Source organism: Ranitomeya imitator, chromosome 8 (genome assembly GCF_032444005.1).
Source record: "Ranitomeya imitator isolate aRanImi1 chromosome 8, aRanImi1.pri, whole genome shotgun sequence".
Taxonomy (NCBI): domain Eukaryota; kingdom Metazoa; phylum Chordata; class Amphibia; order Anura; family Dendrobatidae; genus Ranitomeya; species Ranitomeya imitator.
In genome coordinates this window covers 165170688-165189214 of record NC_091289.1, presented here as the reverse complement: position 1 = coordinate 165189214, position 18527 = coordinate 165170688, and the positions used below count along the sequence as shown (strand labels likewise).

The 18527-nt window shown below is 46.1% G+C and overlaps 1 protein-coding gene across 1 annotated transcript in view; it reads left to right on the top strand.

The window, feature by feature from the left end:
• The first annotated feature begins 3372 nt into the window (after positions 1-3372).
• Positions 3373-18527, top strand: part of SHCBP1L (SHC binding and spindle associated 1 like) — a 127870-nt gene continuing 112715 nt past the window's right edge. The window contains exon 1 of the mRNA XM_069737744.1: positions 3373-3835. Within this exon, the coding sequence (XP_069593845.1) occupies positions 3401-3835 (435 nt within the window). The 5' untranslated portion in view covers positions 3373-3400. The remainder of the gene's footprint in view (positions 3836-18527) is intronic.

The following is an 18527-nucleotide window of genomic DNA, read 5'->3' as shown; positions in this document are numbered from 1 at the left end:
GTGGCCAAGTGCCAGAATAGGCGCATCTTCCAGATGTGCCTTTTCTGGGGTGGCTGGGGGCAGGTGTTTTTAGCCAGGGGGGCCAATAACCGTGGACCCTCTCCAGGCTATTAATATCTGCCCTCAGTCACTGGCTTTACTACTCTGGCGGAGAAAATTGCGCGGGAGCCCACGCCAATTTTTTCCCGCCATTTAACCCTTTATTTTAATAGCTAGAGCGCCCAAATTTTGCACATACACACTACTAACATTAGTAGTGTGGAATATGCAAAAAAAATGGGGATATGAGATTGTTTACTGTATGTAAACCATGTCTCATATCATGTCGGGTTTAGGAAGGAGATAGCTTTAAAGCCGGTAATTCAATTGCCGGCTTTTGCTATCTAGCGCTGTATTAAATATTAATATATATACATATATGTGTCTCAATGACATATACAGTGGGGCAAAAAAGTATTTAGTCAGTCAGCAATAGTGCAAGTTCCACCACTTAAAAAGATGAGAGGTGTCTGTAATTTACATCATAGGTAGACCTCAACTATGGGAGACAAACTGAGAAAAAAAAATCCAGAAAATCACATTGTCTGTTTTTTTATCATTTTTTTTGCATATTATGGTGGAAAATAAGTATTTGGTCAGAAACAAACAATCAAGATTTCTGGCTCTCACAGACCTGTAACTTCTTCTTTAAGAGTCTCCTCTTTCCTCCACTCATTACCTGTAGTAATGGCACCTGTTTAAACTTGTTATCAGTATAAAAAGACACCTGTGCACACCCTCAAACAGTCTGACTCCAAACTCCACTATGGTGAAGACCAAAGAGCTGTCAAAGGACACCAGAAACAAAATTGTAGCCCTGCACCAGGCTGGGAAGACTGAATCTGCAATAGCCAACCAGCTTGGAGTGAAGAAATCAACAGTGGGAGCAATAATTAGAAAATGGAAGACATACAAGACCACTGATAATCTCCCTCGATCTGGGGCTCCACGCAAAATCCCACCCCGTGGGGTCAGAATGATCACAAGAACGGTGAGCAAAAATCCCAGAACCACGCGGGGGGACCTAGTGAATGAACTGCAGAGAGCTGGGACCAATGTAACAAGGCCTACCATAAGTAACACACTACGCCACCATGGACTCAGATCCTGCAGTGCCAGACGTGTCTCACTGCTTAAGCCAGTACATGTCCGGGCCCGTCTGAAGTTTGCTAGAGAGCATTTGGATGATCCAGAGGAGTTTTGGGAGAATGTCCTATGGTCTGATGAAACCAAACTGGAACTGTTTGGTAGAAACACAACTTGTCGTGTTTGGAGGAAAAAGAATACTGAGTTGCATCCATCAAACACCATACCTACTGTAAAGCATGGTGGTGGAAACATCATGCTTTGGGGCTGTTTCTCTGCAAAGGGGCCAGGACGACTGATCCGGGTACATGAAAGAATGAATGGGGCCATGTATCGTGAGATTTTGAGTGCAAACCTCCTTCCATCAGCAAGGGCATTGAAGATGAAACGTGGCTGGGTCTTTCAACATGACAATGATCCAAAGCACACCGCCAGGGCAACGAAGGAGTGGCTTCGTAAGAAGCATTTCAAGGTCCTGGAGTGGCCTAGCCAGTCTCCAGATCTCAACCCTATAGGAAACCTTTGGAGGGAGTTGAAAGTCCGTGTTGCCAAGCGAAAAGCCAAAAACATCACTGCTCTAGAGGAGATCCGCATGGAGGAATGGGCCAACATACCAACAACAGTGTGTGGCAACCTTGTGAAGACTTACAGAAAACGTTTGACCTCTGTCATTGCCAACAAAGGCTATATTACAAAGTATTGAGATGAAATTTTGTTTCTGACCAAATACTTATTTTCCACCATAATATGCAAATAAAATGTTAAAAAAACAGACAATGTGATTTTCTGGATTTTTTTTTCTCAGTTTGTCTCCCATAGTTGAGGTCTACCTATGATGTAAATTACAGACGCCTCTCATCTTTTTAAGTGGTGGAACTTGCACTATTGCTGACTGACTAAATACTTTTTTGCCCCACTGTATATATATACCTATTCTATGTGTACATATTTATTCTACCTATTCTATTGTAAGCTGTCAGTGTGATTTTACTGTACACCGCACTGAATTGCCGGCTTTTCTCTCTAACACCGCTGCGTATTTCTCGCAAGTCGCACTGCTGCTCCGTGTGTAATCCGTATTTTTCTGGCCCCCATAGACTTTCATTGGTGTATTTTTGGCGCAATACGGTGACAAACGCAGCATGCTGTGATTTTCTACGGCCGTAGAAGACCGTATAATACGGATCAGTAAAATACGGCAGATAGGAGCTTGGCCATAGAGAAGCATTGTACCGTATGCAATCCGTATTTTCAGCAACTCTCTTACGTCCGTAAAACACGCTAGTGTGAGGCCGGCCTAACTGAACCATATCCATACCAGGCAGTGTTGGCTGTATTATACAGCCAGCACCTGCTACGCACATAGTTGCAAATGGCCTGTGCGAAATTACATGGTGCCGATGGTTTACTATGACAGCTTGTGACTTGCTGAAGCCTCCGTCACCCCCATCTTGGTGCTCCCATGAAGCCCAGCCTGTGCTTAAAGATCAAAAATTGATAAAATAAAAAGAAACCCTTGGTATTTCCACATCCCTAAAAGTCTGTTCTATTAACATATAACATCAATGATCACGTAAGACAAGCTTAATAAATGAAAAAGAAAATTGAAATGTTGGAATTGCCAATTTTTGGTTGATGCACTACCCCCCAAAAATGCAATAAAAGCAATTAAAACATAGAATGACAGATCATCGAGCAAAAAAAAGCAAGCCCTCGCAGACGTCAGTCGACAAAGAAACGAAATCAACAATCTTTTTTTTTTTTTTTCTTCTTCTTACAACATAATGGGAGTTTTTTTGCCACTAAAATGTAAAAAAAAAACAACAAGTTTGGAATTGATGTAATTGTACTAAATGTGGATAATAATTTCCTCAGGTATTTTTTACTGTACAATGACCACCATGAAAACAAAACATTTTTCAGTACACTCGACTCTGCACATTATATTTTTACATTTTATTAGGTTGTATTTTCTTGAATAATATAAAAAAAATAATATAAAAAAATGTGCTAAGAAAAAGTCTGGCGCTTTTATGAGTGGCAATAATAGAGGCAAGTGTTAATTTTTATTTTATTTACTAGTAAAATTCAAGGCGAAAAAAAAAAAAATTGCTTGACTTCACCGCCATTTTTAGACGACCACTGCAATCCCGTGAGGTAAAAAACACGCCACAGGGGGCTAACGGCTCGCTGACCGACACGTGACAAAATGCTGCGCGCTGATTGGTTGTACCGGTTTAGGCGGGAAACAAACCATTAGCGTGTCCAGCTAGAAATGGCGATGAGCTGCAGTGACGTGATGTCGCAGTTTCAAGTGTCAATACTCCCTGACGAGCGGTACCCGGGACCGGGGATAAAACGTGAAGAAAATGCCTTTGTAATCCCGTCTGCCCGGCCTAAAATGCCCAAGCCTAGTAATTTAAGCCCTTTTAAGTACCCATTTTCCCCGTTGGGGTCGGAAGACAGTCCCGCACGGCGCTCGGTGTTTGCCTCGCCTAGAGATAGAAAGGCGGGCACACGCCGAGGCTACCGCGAGCCGGTCTTCCAGTTACCGCCGTGTTTGGACGCCATGACGAAGGACTGTGAGGTTGAGGAGCTGCAGGTCGGAGCCGAGGCTCAGCCTCTGCCGCCCGTCTATGTGTCCGGAGTGAAGATGTCGGTGCAGGAAAGGATCTCCCTGTACTGCGACCAGATCCTGCGCCACTGCAAGGTGTCCTGTCAGGACTGAGCCCTTCCCTCAGTCTTATGTACCACTACTCCTATCATCCCTGTGCTAGCCTTGTGTTGTCATAAAAAGAGGAATCCGTCAGTACCCAACATCTGTTTTCAGATTTTAGCTAATTTTCTGCTTTAAAACTGATAATGTCTGAATTTTCCATTTTTGTGCTTTTTAGTATGACATTTTGAAGTATTGTGTTTTTATTTATTTTTTTGAAGGATGAAATGTACTTTTCACCATATAACGTACTAGAAAATAAAGTCCACCTGTGGTATAATTGCTGAAAAAAATGCAATTCAGCCATTGGAACTTGGATTTTTTTTACGGTGTTCATTATGTGGTAAAAATGACATGGCAGTAAGTATGATTCCCTGGGCCGATATCAATACAGCGATAACAAACTTGTGTTGTTTTTTTTTTTTTGTTTGTTTGTTTTTTTTTTAAAGCAGTTTTTTCACTGCTCAAACTTTCAAAAAAGTAGAAATTTTAAAGGGAACCTGTCACCCCCCCTCATGCGTTTGTAACTTAGGCCGGGTTCACACTGTGCTAGCAGCAGCCCGTTAGCAGCACATACGCTAACGGGCTGCTGCTAGAGCAAGTGCCGGCGTTCAATGGCGCTAGCGCAGATAGAGCTAGCAGCTGCTCTATCTGCGCTAGCAGTGATGGACCCAGAAACGCTTCAGCCTGCGTCTCCGGGTCCGTCACTCATTGACGGCACATCCCTAGCGCACGCCCATTGTGGGCGTGCGCTAGCGATGCGTCCGACATTGCAGTCAATGGCGGCCATAACGGACTACGTTATGCCGCGGTGTAACGTAGTCAGTCTAACGGACTGCCTTGATGCAATGCGAACCTGGCCTAAAAGAGCCACCTTGTGCAGCACAAATGCTGCATTCTGACAAGGTGGCTCTTTTAGTTATGATGCCTGCACCTGCTGAAATAAACGTTTATAAAAAGTGCCCCCTCATACCGTGAAATGTTCCCGGAGGCGGGTCTTTCCCCCCTAATTAGACGCAGTACAGCCGTCACTCCGGGCCTGTGCACGCCGGGCACCTCCTCGTCTTGCTGCATTATCGTCCCTGGTGCCTGCGCATTAAGTTTTTTTTCCGGGCCTGCACAGATGCGCTGCCCTTCGTACTTACAGCGCAGGCGCCGGGGACGATAATGCAGCAAGAGGAGGCGGCGCCCGTCGCGCACAGGTCCGGAGTGACGGCTGTGCTGCGTCTGATTAGGGGGGAAAGACCCTCCTCTGGGAACAGTTCACGGTATGATGGGGCACTTTTTATAAACGTTTATTTCAGCGTGTGCAGGCATCATAAAAGAGCCACCTTGTCAGAATGCAGCATTTGTGCTGCACAAGGTGGCTCTTTTAGTTACAAACGCCTGAAGGGGGTGACAGGTTCCCTTTTAAAGGGAACCTGTCACTCCGGTTTTTCAGTACGAGATAAAAATACTGTTAAATAGGGCCTGAGCTGTGCGTTACTATAGTGTATTTTGTGTACCCTGATTCCACCCCTAAGCTGCTGAAATAACTTACCAAAGTCGCCGTTTTCGCCTGTCAATCAGGCTGGTCAGGTCAGATGGGCGTGGCGACATCGCTGTATCTTCCCCCAGATCTTGCATATATTTCCGTTGGTGGCGTAGTGGTTTGAGCATGCCCATCTTCTGAATCCACTGGGCAGGAGAAGAAAAAACGCGCGATCGGCGCTATTTCCCTGGTGATCTGTGTGGGCGGCCATCTTCCTGAGGCCGCGCGTGCGCATATGGACTCCTGCTGCCCGGGGCTTCAGGAAAATGGCCGCGGTATGCTGCGCGTGCGCAGATGGAGATCGCGGCAGCCATTTTCCTGAAGCTGAGTTCGCATCTCAACTTCAGGAAAATGGCCGCCGCGATCTCCATCTGCGCACGCGCGGCATCACGTGGCCATTTTCCTGAACCCCCGGGCAGCAGAAGACTCCATATGCGCACGCGCGGCCTCAGGAAGATGGCCGCCCACACAGATCACCAGGGAAATAGCGCCGATCGCGCGTTTTTTCTTCTCCTGCCCAGTGGATTCAGAAGATGGGTATGCTCAAACCACTACGCCACCAACGGAAATATATGCAAGATCTGGGGGAAGATACAGCGATGTCGCCACGCCCATCTGACCTGACCAGCCTGATTGACAGGCGAAAACGGCGACTTTGGTAAGTTATTTCGGCAGCTTAGGGGTGGAATTAGGGTACACAAAATACACTATAGTAACGCACAGCTCAGGCCCTATTTAACAGTATTTCTATCTCGTACTGAAAAACCGGGGTGACAGGTTCCCTTTAAAAAAAAAAAAATTAGTTTGCATCGCATTTTCTGAACTTTTCTGTTTTTCCATCGTTGGGGTCAGGTGATGTTCTGCTGATACCATGTTGGGATACCATCATTATCACTTTGGTGTTCGGTTTAAATGTTTGATTTTTTGATCAGATTGTTTTTCCGGCTAATTTATAAAATACGTTTATTTCTTTTTAATTATTTTACTCTGTTTTTGAGTAGTGGGAAAGAGTTGATTTTAACTTAAAAAAAAAAAAAATGCTTCAAGAAGTGCATCAAAAATCAAAGGTTTTTTTATGTTGTGCTTTTGGAGCAGTACTGATTATAGGGCAGTTTTTCTGCTTCATTTGATTTAGAAAATCAGTTTGGACGTTTCAAGCAGAAACACTAAGAATTGACATTGCTTTTTTATTATATGGAAATAGCAAAATCAGATACATTTGATAAACGTGTTTTTATTCAGAGTATTTGAAGGAATGTGGATTTTAGACCTGAAACGTCGCCAAAATCCGCAGTCTAAGGGCATACAAGTGTATTATGGACCAACAAAACACTGGATCGCATTTGGACCAATGTAAGACCGGGTTCACATTGCGTTTACAGCAGCCCGTTCAACACATACGGTAACGGGCTGCTGTAAACGCAAGTGCCGGTATCTGCTAGCTCCATCTGCGCTAGCGGTGACAGACACGGAAACGCTGCAGCCCGCGTCTCGGGGTCCATCACTCACTGACGGCACATCGCTAGCGCACGCCCATTGTGGGCGTGCGCTAGCGATGCGTCCGACATTGGATTCAATGGCGGCATTAACAGACTACGTTACACCGCGTTATGCTGCGGTCTAACGTAGTCCATCTAACGAGCGGGTTCAATGCAATATGAACCCAGCCTTATTCTATGGGACCGTGCACAATTGCAGCATGCCTGAGTTTGACCTGATATTCGAATCACACTCGGCCATGCAACTCAATGATTCCATGGTAAACATTGGACTACACTCGGAGGATATCTGCGTGAGGTCCGTTTTCAGCGGACTGACACAATGGAGAAGATGGGAGATATTTTTTTTTTTCTCCAGCTTCTCATCTGAGAGAATTGGATAACATGGTGATCAGAATTTGCTCGGTGTTATTTGCACAATCTGCCTGAGGCTGGGGTTACACTTGCGATTGTGATGTGAGAAACTCGCACATCAATTCCCGACACTGCCGTCGGGTTCGGGAGCGTTCAGCTGCATAGAAATACTCCGGTCCCGAGTGCCTGCAGCAGTGTTGGGTATTGATGCGAGAGAGTCGTGGGAGTTTCTCGATTCACACTCGCAAGTGTGACCCTGGCCTGAGAGAATCTATGTCCATCTGCAAGATCCCTAAAACTCAGTGTGAACATACCCTTTTTACACAGGATCATGTGCTACTGCCAACGATAATTTAAAGACCTAGATATAAGATCCAGCCAGCAACAAATTACTGGTTTTGTTCCCCAATTTCACGTTTAGACACGCTAATGATAGTGAATGAGCGTTCCTATGAACTCTTGTTTGTTAATTATTGACCATTATATATGGACCTATAGGGTTTGCTCACCATAAAAAAATTTGAAAAAGGGTCCTGTAAATAGATAATAGCTGCTGATTAAAAAAAAAAATGGATTACATACATTGAGCACACAAATAACAAGTGAGAAAAAAATCATCCCACTGTGCTGGATGAGAATAGCATTGATTTTTGTCTTTAATTTTTATACACCGTATATTTAATTATTTTTTTTAACACGCTAGTGTGAGCAAATAGAAGCACATTTGCTACCTATACTAATACATTGATGTTTATGTACATAGTGTGAATGCCATTGCCACAACAAACCTTGCAGTTGGATAGAAGTAATGATTCTACAATATACATGACAAAAGTCTGTATGCAGCCCTGCCTTGGGCTTTAACGATAAGGCTATGTGCACACGTTCAGGAATGTCAGAAGAATTTTCCTGAACAAAAACGGACTTTTTCTGCTGGAAATCTGCTTGCGTTTTTTGCACGTTTTTTTTTTTTTTTTGCAGATTTTTCGCGTTTTTTTCCGGAGCTTCCCAATGAAATAATGTAGCTGCAAAAGAGCCAAAAATCTGCAAAATTAATGAACATGCTGCGTTTTTTTTACCGCGATGCGTTTTTTCGCATGTGCACAAAAATTGCGGAATGCATTAAAATGATGGGATGCTTAATGTAAGTGTTTTTAGCATTTTCCCGCAGAAAACGGCCGAAAAAACGTGGAAAAAAAACACGAAAAATACTGAACGTGTGCCCATATCCTAAACTGTATTTCAGTAGGGCAAATAAGGAGTGTATTTTTGTGAATTTTGCAAAAAAAAAAAAGCTCGTTGCGTTTCAAATCTGCAGCTCCAGTGGAGGATACAGACCGAAGAGGGCCCCTGTGCAAGAACAACATATGGACCCTTTGCTGTCCAAAAGCTCATAATAATGCACAATTCCACCCTGTTTTGGAATGGGAAATGGGCACCTTTACCTCTTGGACCCCTGTGCGGTTGCACCAATGATATGTCCTCCGCGCAGCTCGGTCATTCCATTATAGTTTTCTCCATCGCCTCATTGGGGGACACAGACCATGGGGTGTATGCTTATTCCACTAGGAGGCTGACACTAAGTGATTCAAAGAAAGTTAGCTCCTCCCCTGTAGTATACACCCTCCTGCTGGCTCTCAGCTAACCCAGTTCTTTTTTAGTGTCCGTAGGAGGCACACGGACGGGTCTGCTTTTCAGACCTAAAACTCTTTATTATTTTACTTTTCAATTTTTACTCTTTACCTTTTTGATTTTTAATCTTTCCACGCACGAATGGGGCAACGGATCCTTTCAAGGTTCCGATCTCCCTGAATCATAAACAGGCGAGCACGGAGATTGTCGTCTCTCCATATCCTCTCCTGCGACGTGGGATGCAATGCCTGAGCTGATTCTTAGGGGCGACGAGTCCCTTCAAGGGCACCGATCTCCCCGCACCATCAACAGATGAGCACATGGAGTGTCGCCTCCATGTATCCTCTTCTGCAGCTAGGCCTAATGCCGCACAACTGGCCCTATCCAGGATGAACAGAGGCACCCTATCTTTGGAGTCCGAGCAGCCTCCACTGCACCACCACTGTTAAAGCGGATGGCACAAGGAGGCGGACGGTCCCTCTCCACCTCCCTAACAAAGGGATGGTGGATTGAGGTTTGCCCCTTTTATCCCTGCACCGTCCACACTGCAATACCTGACCTGCAGCAGAACAGTAGAGTGCGCATGCTTTCCTCTGCGCTGAAACCCAGTCATCCGCGGTGGCTCCATGCCGGGACGTGCACCGATGGTGAGTGGATCCAGTCAGCGATGGGCCTCTGCAGTGGGATATTCTCATGCTGTCAGGCAGCCTCAGGTAACGCTCCAGCCGGCTGCAAAAATTTAGCCCCCGGCTTTGGCTGATGTGTAGTCCGCATACCGGAAGCTGCGCCCACTCTATGGAGCACTAAGGCGGCTCTGCCCACTTTTCTGACGCTTCTCACCTGGCATGGGAGCGCTCACTTTTCTCGGCCACTCTAATGCCCCTCACTTCTACCCACCGGCTGCAGAAATTTAGGCCCCGGCTTGGGCCTATTCATGGAAGTCACGAGGCTCCGCCCACATCGCATCTGTGGCTCCACCCCCGAATTGGCGCCTCTCGCTCTCTGCGAGACTTTACCACCTCTGCAACTCCCGGTGGCCATCTTGGTCCACCCGGCCGGCTCACACAGGGGCGACGGTTTTGCATTAAAGGGGCACAACGACTCTGCAGCATCAGATACCCGGGTAAGGAAGTACTGCTCTCTCCCCCTGCATTTTTCACCTGTACTTAAAGGCACATGACCAGTATTCCCTGGTCTTAAAGGGCCACTGTCACCCCCCCCCTCTCCAGCTGTTATAAACTAAAAGAGCCACCTTGTGCAGCAGTAATGCTGCATTCTAACAAGGTGGCTCTTTTAGTTTTAGGTTCAAGTATACCCCAAATAAAGCGTTTTTATACTTAGCCACAATTCCTGTCTCTAGCCAGGGAGGTGGGTCCTCACTCCCCAGCTCTAACCGCTCCTCTGCTGTCACTCAACTCTTCCTGCGCTTTCGGCGCCGCCCCCTCAGCGCTGTGTACGTTTCAAAACCGACGCCTGCGCAGTGTACTGCTGTGCTGCGCAGACGCAGTAAGCTCTGGGCCGTCTGACGTCCCAGCCAGGCTTGCAGACTGCGCCTGCGCGGGCATTGCGGCCAGCCACCTTTGGAATCCCCGCCCCGCACTGTGCATAATGCATAACACAGTGCGGGGCGGGGATTCCAAAGGTGGCTGGCCGCAATGCCCGCGCAGGCGCAGTCTGCAAGCCTGGCTGGGACGTCAGACGGCCAGAGCTTACTGCGTCTGCGCAGCACAGCAGTGCACTGCGCAGGCGCCGGTTTTGAAACGTACACAGCGCTGAGGGGGCGGCGCCGAAAGCGCAGGAAGAGTTGAGTGATGGCAGAGGAGCGGTTAGAGCTAGGGAGTGAGGACCCGCCTCCCTGGCTAGAGACAGGAATTGTGGCTAAGTATAAAAACGCTTTATTTGGGGTATACTTGAACTTAAAACTAAAAGCCACCCTGTTAGAATGCAGCATTACTGCTGCACAAGGTGGCTCTTTTAGTTTATAACGGCTGGAGGGGGGTGACAGTGGCCCTTTAAAGGCACATGACCAGTATTCCCTGGTCTTAAAGGCATATGACCAGTATTCCCTGGTCTTAAAAGCACATGACCAGTATTTCCTGTTCTTAAAGGCTTATGACTAGTGATGAGCGAATATACTCGTTACTTGAGATTTCTCGAGCATGCTCGGGGGTCCTCCAAGTATTTTTTTAGTGCTTGGAGATTTAGTTTTTCTTGCCGCAGCTGAATGATTTACATCTGTTAGCCAGCATAAGTACATGTGGGGATACCCTAGCAACCAGGCAACCCCCACATGTACTTATGCTGGCTAACAGATGTAAATCATTCAGCTGCGGCAAGAAAAGCGAAATCTCCGAGCACTAAAAAAATACTCAGAGGGCCCCCGAGCATGCTCGAGAAATCTCGAGTAACGAGTATATTCGCTCATCACTACTTATGACCAATATTCCCTAGTATCAAAGTCACATGACCAGTATTCCCTTGTGTTAAAGGCACATGACCAGTCCGAAGTCGGTCACCCTAAATGAGCTCTGGAGCCTCCGCCGCTTATCCCAGAGACCGTAATCCATGGCTTGTACCAAGAGATTGAATCCCTCCTTGAACCCTCTGTGGCACGGAGTGCTCACAGAACCGATATAGATGGTCCTACATGGGAGCCTGTCGGCTAGCAGGGGCTGCAAGTATCCTAGAAACGTACAGGCGTCTAGAAAACGGAAGCTTCATTTCCCGATCTCCCTCACCAATGATTTGCTGAAAACAAGACTCTGAGTATGGATCGGATATTGCCTTGGATCTGCTCTCGCCAGCGCTTCAGAAAAGGATGGATTCGCCTGTTTATATCATCAACCAATCCCTGTAGATTGACGAGGACTCCTATTCTGCTCTTGATCACGCAGTGTCCCTCATAAGGAGACTAAACTCCCTCGTAGAGCATTTGCCATTCACCCGGACAGGGAGCGTTCTTATAAGCGATTCATTGGACAGAGGCCTCTTCAAGCGCTGTATCCTTTTTCAGCCAATAATGAAACACGTGGGGTGTCCCCTCCACGTATACCCCCTACGACATGGGATGCCATGCCAAGTCTGATTTTTAGGGGCGATGGGTCCATAAAGGGCACCGATCTCCCCACAACATCAACAGACGAGCACATGGAGTGTCGCCTCCATGTATCTTCTTCTGCAGCCAGGCCTAACGCCGGACAACCAGCCCTGTCCACCTGGGGATCTGAACTCTGTGGATGTACAGAGGCACCCTTTTTGGTGTCCGAGCACCCCCCTCTGCATCACCACTATTTAGCAGATGATGCAAAAAGGCGGACAATCCCTCTCCACTTCCCTGATAAGAGGATGGTGGATCGAGGGTTCACCATTTTAACTCTGCACCGTCAAAAGAGAGTGGTCGGTTATTCGGTGAGAACAAAGGATCGCATGTTTCCTGTAGACCCATCCAGCAGTAGAAGCGTTGTCCAGGACAGTCTAGATCTAAGGGATCTTGGTTCCAAAAAGGGGACCGAAAAGTAAGACCGATCCTGGACTTCAAACTTCTAACAAGCTTGACAAAGTCCTCCTTCGGATGGAGTTCCTCCGCTCAGCCATTACTTCAATGGAAAAAGGTGGAGTTTCTGGCATCGATCGACATTCAGCATGTTTACCTTCACATTCCTATTTTTTCCCCTCTTCAAAAATTCCTTCGCTTTTCTATTCATGAATGGCATTTTTAAGTCACGACCTTGCCCTTCGGCCTTGCTACCGCACCCATAGTGTTCACAAGGGTCATGGCGGCTGTCATGTTCCTCTTGCACCCTAGAGGCGTGGTCGTCCTGCCCTATCTAGTTGACTTTCTAGCCGCTTTTCCCGGACTGCTCTGAGTCGTCTATATCACTTGCGATACCCTCTCTCACCTGGGCTGGCAGCTAAACTTAGACCAGTTTTCCTCATTTCCAGCCCAGCAGATATCCTTTTTGAGTATGAAACTGGACACTTCCAGAAGGTTGGTAATTCTCCCTTGAGACCAGGCCATGGCCCTTCAACAGGGAGCTCGCGCACTTGATCACTCATGCCCTCATTCCATTCGATTTGCTAGGAGGGTTCTGAGGAAAAATGGTGACGGCAATGGAAGCAGTTTTCTTCGCTCTGCTTGATTTCTGCAGGTCAAACAGGCTTTCAGAGGGTAGTCTCTGAGCTCTTCCCCTATCCAGGGGAGATCCTTTCTCCCGGTTCAATGGTCATTAGTGACTACCGATGCCAGTCTTCTCCCGATCATTGTTCTAGGGATCCGAACGGTACAGCTAGTCCTACAGCAGGTCCACTGCCTTCTGGCGGGTCACCCCATCCGAATTCAATCGGATACGGCCACGGCTGTGCCATACGTCAATCATCTAGCAGGTACCCATAGTCAGGCGCCATGGCCGAGGTACCTCACATTCTCTGATGGGCTGAGATCTAGCATTTGGTGATCTCGGCAGGCTCCCGCCTCAAGTGAGTGGGAATTTCACCCGGAAGTCTTCCATCAGATCTGCCTTTAGTGGAGCACTCCAGATGTAGATCGGATGGCGTCCAGACTGAACGCCAATGTACTCAAGTTTGTGGTTCGGCCTTGAAATCTAAAAGCCATCGCAGTGCATGCTCTGGTTCTTCTGTGGTACCAGTTTCCATAACCCCTCTTCCATTACTTCCGAGAGCCTTTCTGAAGCAGGAAGGGCCCCAGTGATCCTGGGAGATCCGCACTGACCACGTCAGGTTTTGGAGCTAGTACTTTTCCGTCTTATTGTAACAAAACTGCAAGTAGGGACTTTCTCGCAGGGAGTTTTCACATGTGGTTGTTCCCTATCGCATACCGTTAGATCTTTGGGTCCTTTAATGGTCCTGGGAGTCTTAGGCCGGCATCACACTCAGCATATAAAAATACTATCCGTTATTTACGGCCGTAATACGCAGAAAAGTCCCCAAAATAGTGATCTGTATGTCATCCGTAGGCAGGGTGTGTCAACGTATTTTGCGCACGGCATCCTCCGTATGTAATCTGTATGGCATCCGTACTGCGAGATTTTCTCGCAGGCTTGCAAAACCGACATACGGACATACAATGGATCCATGTGCTCAAATAATCGTGAAAACATATACTGTCTATATGTGTGTATGTATGTGTATATATATATCTATCATACAGCGCTAGATAGCTTAAAAGCTGGTAATTCAATTGCCGGCTTTTGCTATCTTCACAAACCCGACATGATATGAGACATGGTTTACGTACAGTAAACCATCTCATATCCTTTTTTTTTGCATATTCCACACTACTAATGTTAGTAGTGTGTATGTGCAAAATTTGGGCGCTCTAGCTATTAAATTAAAGGGTTAAATCGCGGAAAAAATTGGCGTGGGCTCCCGTGCAATTTTCTACGCCAGAATGGTAAAGCCAGTGACTGAGGGCAGATATTAATAGCCTGGAGAGGGTCCATGGTTATTGGCCCCCCCTGGCTAAAAACATCTGCCTCCAGCCACCCCAGAAAAGTCACATCTGGAAGATGTGCCTATTCTGGCACTTGGCAACTCTCTTCCCATTCCCGTGTAGCGGTGGGATATGGGGTAATGAAGGGTTAATGTCACCTTGCTATTGTAAGGTGACATTAAGCCAGATTAATAATGGAGAGGCGTCAATTTTGACACTTATCCATTATTAATCCAATAGTATGAAATCGTTAAAAAAAACCACACACATTATTACTAAGTATTTTAATGAAATAAATACACAGGTTGTTGTAATATTTTATTATACTGGTAATCCACCTGAAGACCCTTGGCACCTGTAACAAATGTAAAAAAGACAAACAACAATATTCCATACCTTCCGACGATCAGTCTCGTCCCACGCTGTAAATCCATCTGCGTGGCAGCCGCCCCTGCCTGTAAAAACCTGGCGAATGAATGGAATGTAGGTGAATGACCTGTAGTTACCTCGAGTTGCGGTGATGCGCCCTCTGCTGGATGTCCTCATATGAACTTGAGCCTGGGAAGTTTTCAGAATATTTTCCCAGGCTCGAGTTCATATGAGGACATCCAGCAGAGGGCTGGAGGCTTCTCCGGGAGAGGCATATCACTATCAACAGTAGGTGAATGAACTACCACCAGAGAGTATAATCCTTAAAATTCAAATCTTTATTGAATACAAATATAATGTAACAGATATAAATGTGGAAAAGCAGCTCTTATATCCATAACATATGCATATAGCAGCTTCAGTCGTTGTGCAAAGATAAAGTGGAGAGTGGCAATCAACAATGAAAAGGATCTGACCCGTAAGATGGAAAGCACTGGAGAGTAAGGCCATGTTCACACAGTGCGTTTTTTACCGCGGAACCGCGGCGGTTTTGCCGCTGCGGTTCCGCAGCTGTTTTCCATGCAGGGTACAGTACACTGTACCCTATGGAAAACAGGACACACTGTGCACATGGTCCGGAAATTGTTAAAAAAAAGACGCGCTGAATAGCTCCCGGAAAAAAGAAGGAGCATGTCAATTCTTTTTCCGGAGCCGCAGCGGTTCTGCACCCATAGACCTCCATTGTGAGGTCCAAACCGCAGTAAAACCCGCAGATCAAAAATATATCTGCGGGTTTTACTGCGATTTGATGTGCAGAACCGCTGCAGCAGGAAGTGCGGGGAGCGGGCGGAAGTGCGTGGGCGGAGTGTGGCTGCCCCCCCCGTGTTCCGATCCCGCCCCCCCCCAGTGCTCCGATGCCCCCCCCCAGTGCTCTGATGCCCCCCCGTGCCCTAATCTCCCCCCCTTATACTCACCCGGCGTCCCGGTGTCCGTCCGGCCGTCTTCTCCCTGGGCGCCGCCATCTTGCAAAATGGCGGGCGCATGCGCAGTGCGCCCGCCGAATCTGCCGGCCGGCAGATTCGTTCCAAAGTGCATTTTGATCACTGAGATATAACCTATCTCAGTGATCAAAATAAAAAAATAGTAAATGACACCCCCCCCCCCCTTTGTCACCCCCATAGGTAGGGACAATAAAAAAAATAAAGAATTTTTTTTTTTTTTTTTTTCACTAAGGTTAGAATAGGGGTAGGGGTAGGGTTAGGGGTAGGGTTAGGGGTAGGGTTAGGGGTAGGGTTAGGGGTAGGGTTAGGGTTAGGGGTAGGGTTAGGGGTAGGGTTAGGGTTAGGGGTAGGGTTAGGGGTAGGGGTAGGGTTAGGGTATTTTCAGCCATTTTAACCCTAAAAAAATTCCTAGAAAACACACAGACTCTGGCTAGAAAACTGCATCAAAAAAACGCATGAAAAAACGCATCAAAAAACGCATCAAAAACGGACCAAAAAAGGACCAAAAAAAGGACCTGCATTTTCTGCCAAGAGCTGCAGTTTTTTAAAAAACAGTCAGGAAAAAAAAAAAAGGATGGAAATCCTGAACGTGTGAACATACCCTAAATCTATTTGCAAAAGACAAGGTTGAAATAATAATAATAAACTTACTATTGAAGATGTGGCAATGTGCTGGTAACATGGTGTCCCCGTGTTACCAGCACATTGCGACGTCTTCACTAGTAAGTTTATTATTATAATTTCAACCTTGTCTTTTGCAAATAGATTTACGGTACTCTCCAGTGCTTTCCATCTTACGGGTCACACCCTTTTCATTGTTGATTGTCACTCTGCACTTTATATTTGCTCAACTACTGATGCTGCTATTAAGTGCACCTACAGTATCTTGCATTGTTTGCATATATTCATATGTTATGGATATAAGAGTTGCTTTTCCACATTTAGACTTTTTCAAGCCCATGTTACAGAGTTTTTTGCACTTTGCACTTTTTTCTGTGGATTTCCACTTGCAGAAGTCTTTAAGGTTATATCAATATTTTTATTCACGTATGGTTTAACCTTTTTTTGTGTGGCTAACATGGTAGCACCCTGTCATTGTATATTTGGTGTCCAGTAGTTTTTTCAGATTTTATATCTGTTATATTATATTTGTATTCAATAAAGACTTGAATTTTAAGGATTATACTCTCTGGTGGTGATTCATTCACCTACTTTTGATAGTGATATACTGAATTTTTGAGTTCTTAGTCCTGTTTACTTGTATTGGGACCTTTGTGATAATATTTCTCCGGGAGAGGACGGTGACGTCACTGCAAGTATGATCTGCATACTTCTATCCACATTCTGACTAGACTGTTTCTCGCCTCACTCAGACTGCCGACTGGTAACTTAACCCCTTTTCGACGTTGGGCGTAATAATACGCCCACGTCAGAATCCCTCCCTTTGATGTGGGCTCCAGCACTGAGCCGACATTTTTCCTGGCACGTCAGCTGTTTTGAAAAAAATTAAAAATGCCAGGATTACAATTTGTGGTCACCACTACATTGCAATAATGGGTGATCAAATGATCGTGTGTATATACACCAAAATGATAACAATAAAAAAGTCAGCTCGGTGTGCAAAAAAAATAAGCCTTCACCCAGCCCCAAATCACGAAAAATGGAGATGCTACAGGTCTCGGAAAATGTCGGCATTTTTTTTTTTTAACCAAAGTTTGGATTTTTGTGGAATTGCACTTTTTTGCAATTTCACCGCACTTGTAATTTTTTTCCCCAACTTTCCTTTGCACGATATGTTTAAAACCAATGGTGTAGTTAAAAAGTGCAACAAAAAACAAGCCCTCAAATGGCCATTTTGACTGAAAAATAAAAAAGTAATGTTTTTGGGAAGAGGGGGGGCAAAAAACGAAAACGCAAAAACGAAAATACCTCGGGTCGTTAAGGGGTTGTCCACGACTAGGGCAACTCTTTCTTAAACTAAATGTTCGACCCCCGATAAAATAGGGTAATAAAACCTATACTCACGTGCCAGCGCTGTTCTCGCGGTGTCCGCACTTGCTCTCCCCTGGGCTGTGATTTGGTGTTGACACATGATGCCGACGCCCAATCGGCACTGGTGTCATTGTCTCCACCTTCATACGAACTGAACATGAAGAGGAAGCCAGGAATCGGCTGCAGCCCGGACTTCTGCTTCATGTTCAGTTTGTCCGAAGGCAGAGACAGTGACGCCAGCACTGATTGAGCACTGGGCATCACGTGTCACAACACTGCATCACAGCCCCGGGACCACGAGTGCCAACATGGCTGCAACAGAGTCGGCAAGGGAGGAGAGTACAGGCTTTATTATTTTATCGGGGTATAACATTTAGTTTAAGAAGGGGTCATCCTAGTAGTTGACAACCCCTTTTAAGAACGGACAACCACTTTAGGCATCAATAGGATGTAGTGTTGTTAGGTTGAACAATTAATAAAATGTTCTCTCTAGTTGCCAACTCCTGGCCTAATGGATATTGATCAGGTGTGCACCAAAGAAATAACATATGACAACACACAGTCAGATGTAAACTCTCCTTGATCAATCTATGGCTCAGCTCCAAGGACTTTATTTAGTCAGAACACAGATTTATATAACCCCTGTAAGGGGGGCTCGGTTAGCTCTAAAATGGAAGTGATCGGATGTATTCCATTGGCTAGTGGGTTGGGCAATGAGAAAGTCCATGGGCGGATCCATGAGGTCATCAGGATGAGTTGGTCCATGAGGTCATCAAGGTGGGCGTCCTCTTGGATACCAGCACATGGTGTGCTGATAGAGAAAATGGCAGCCATCTTTAGGGTCTCACTTTGATCTGAG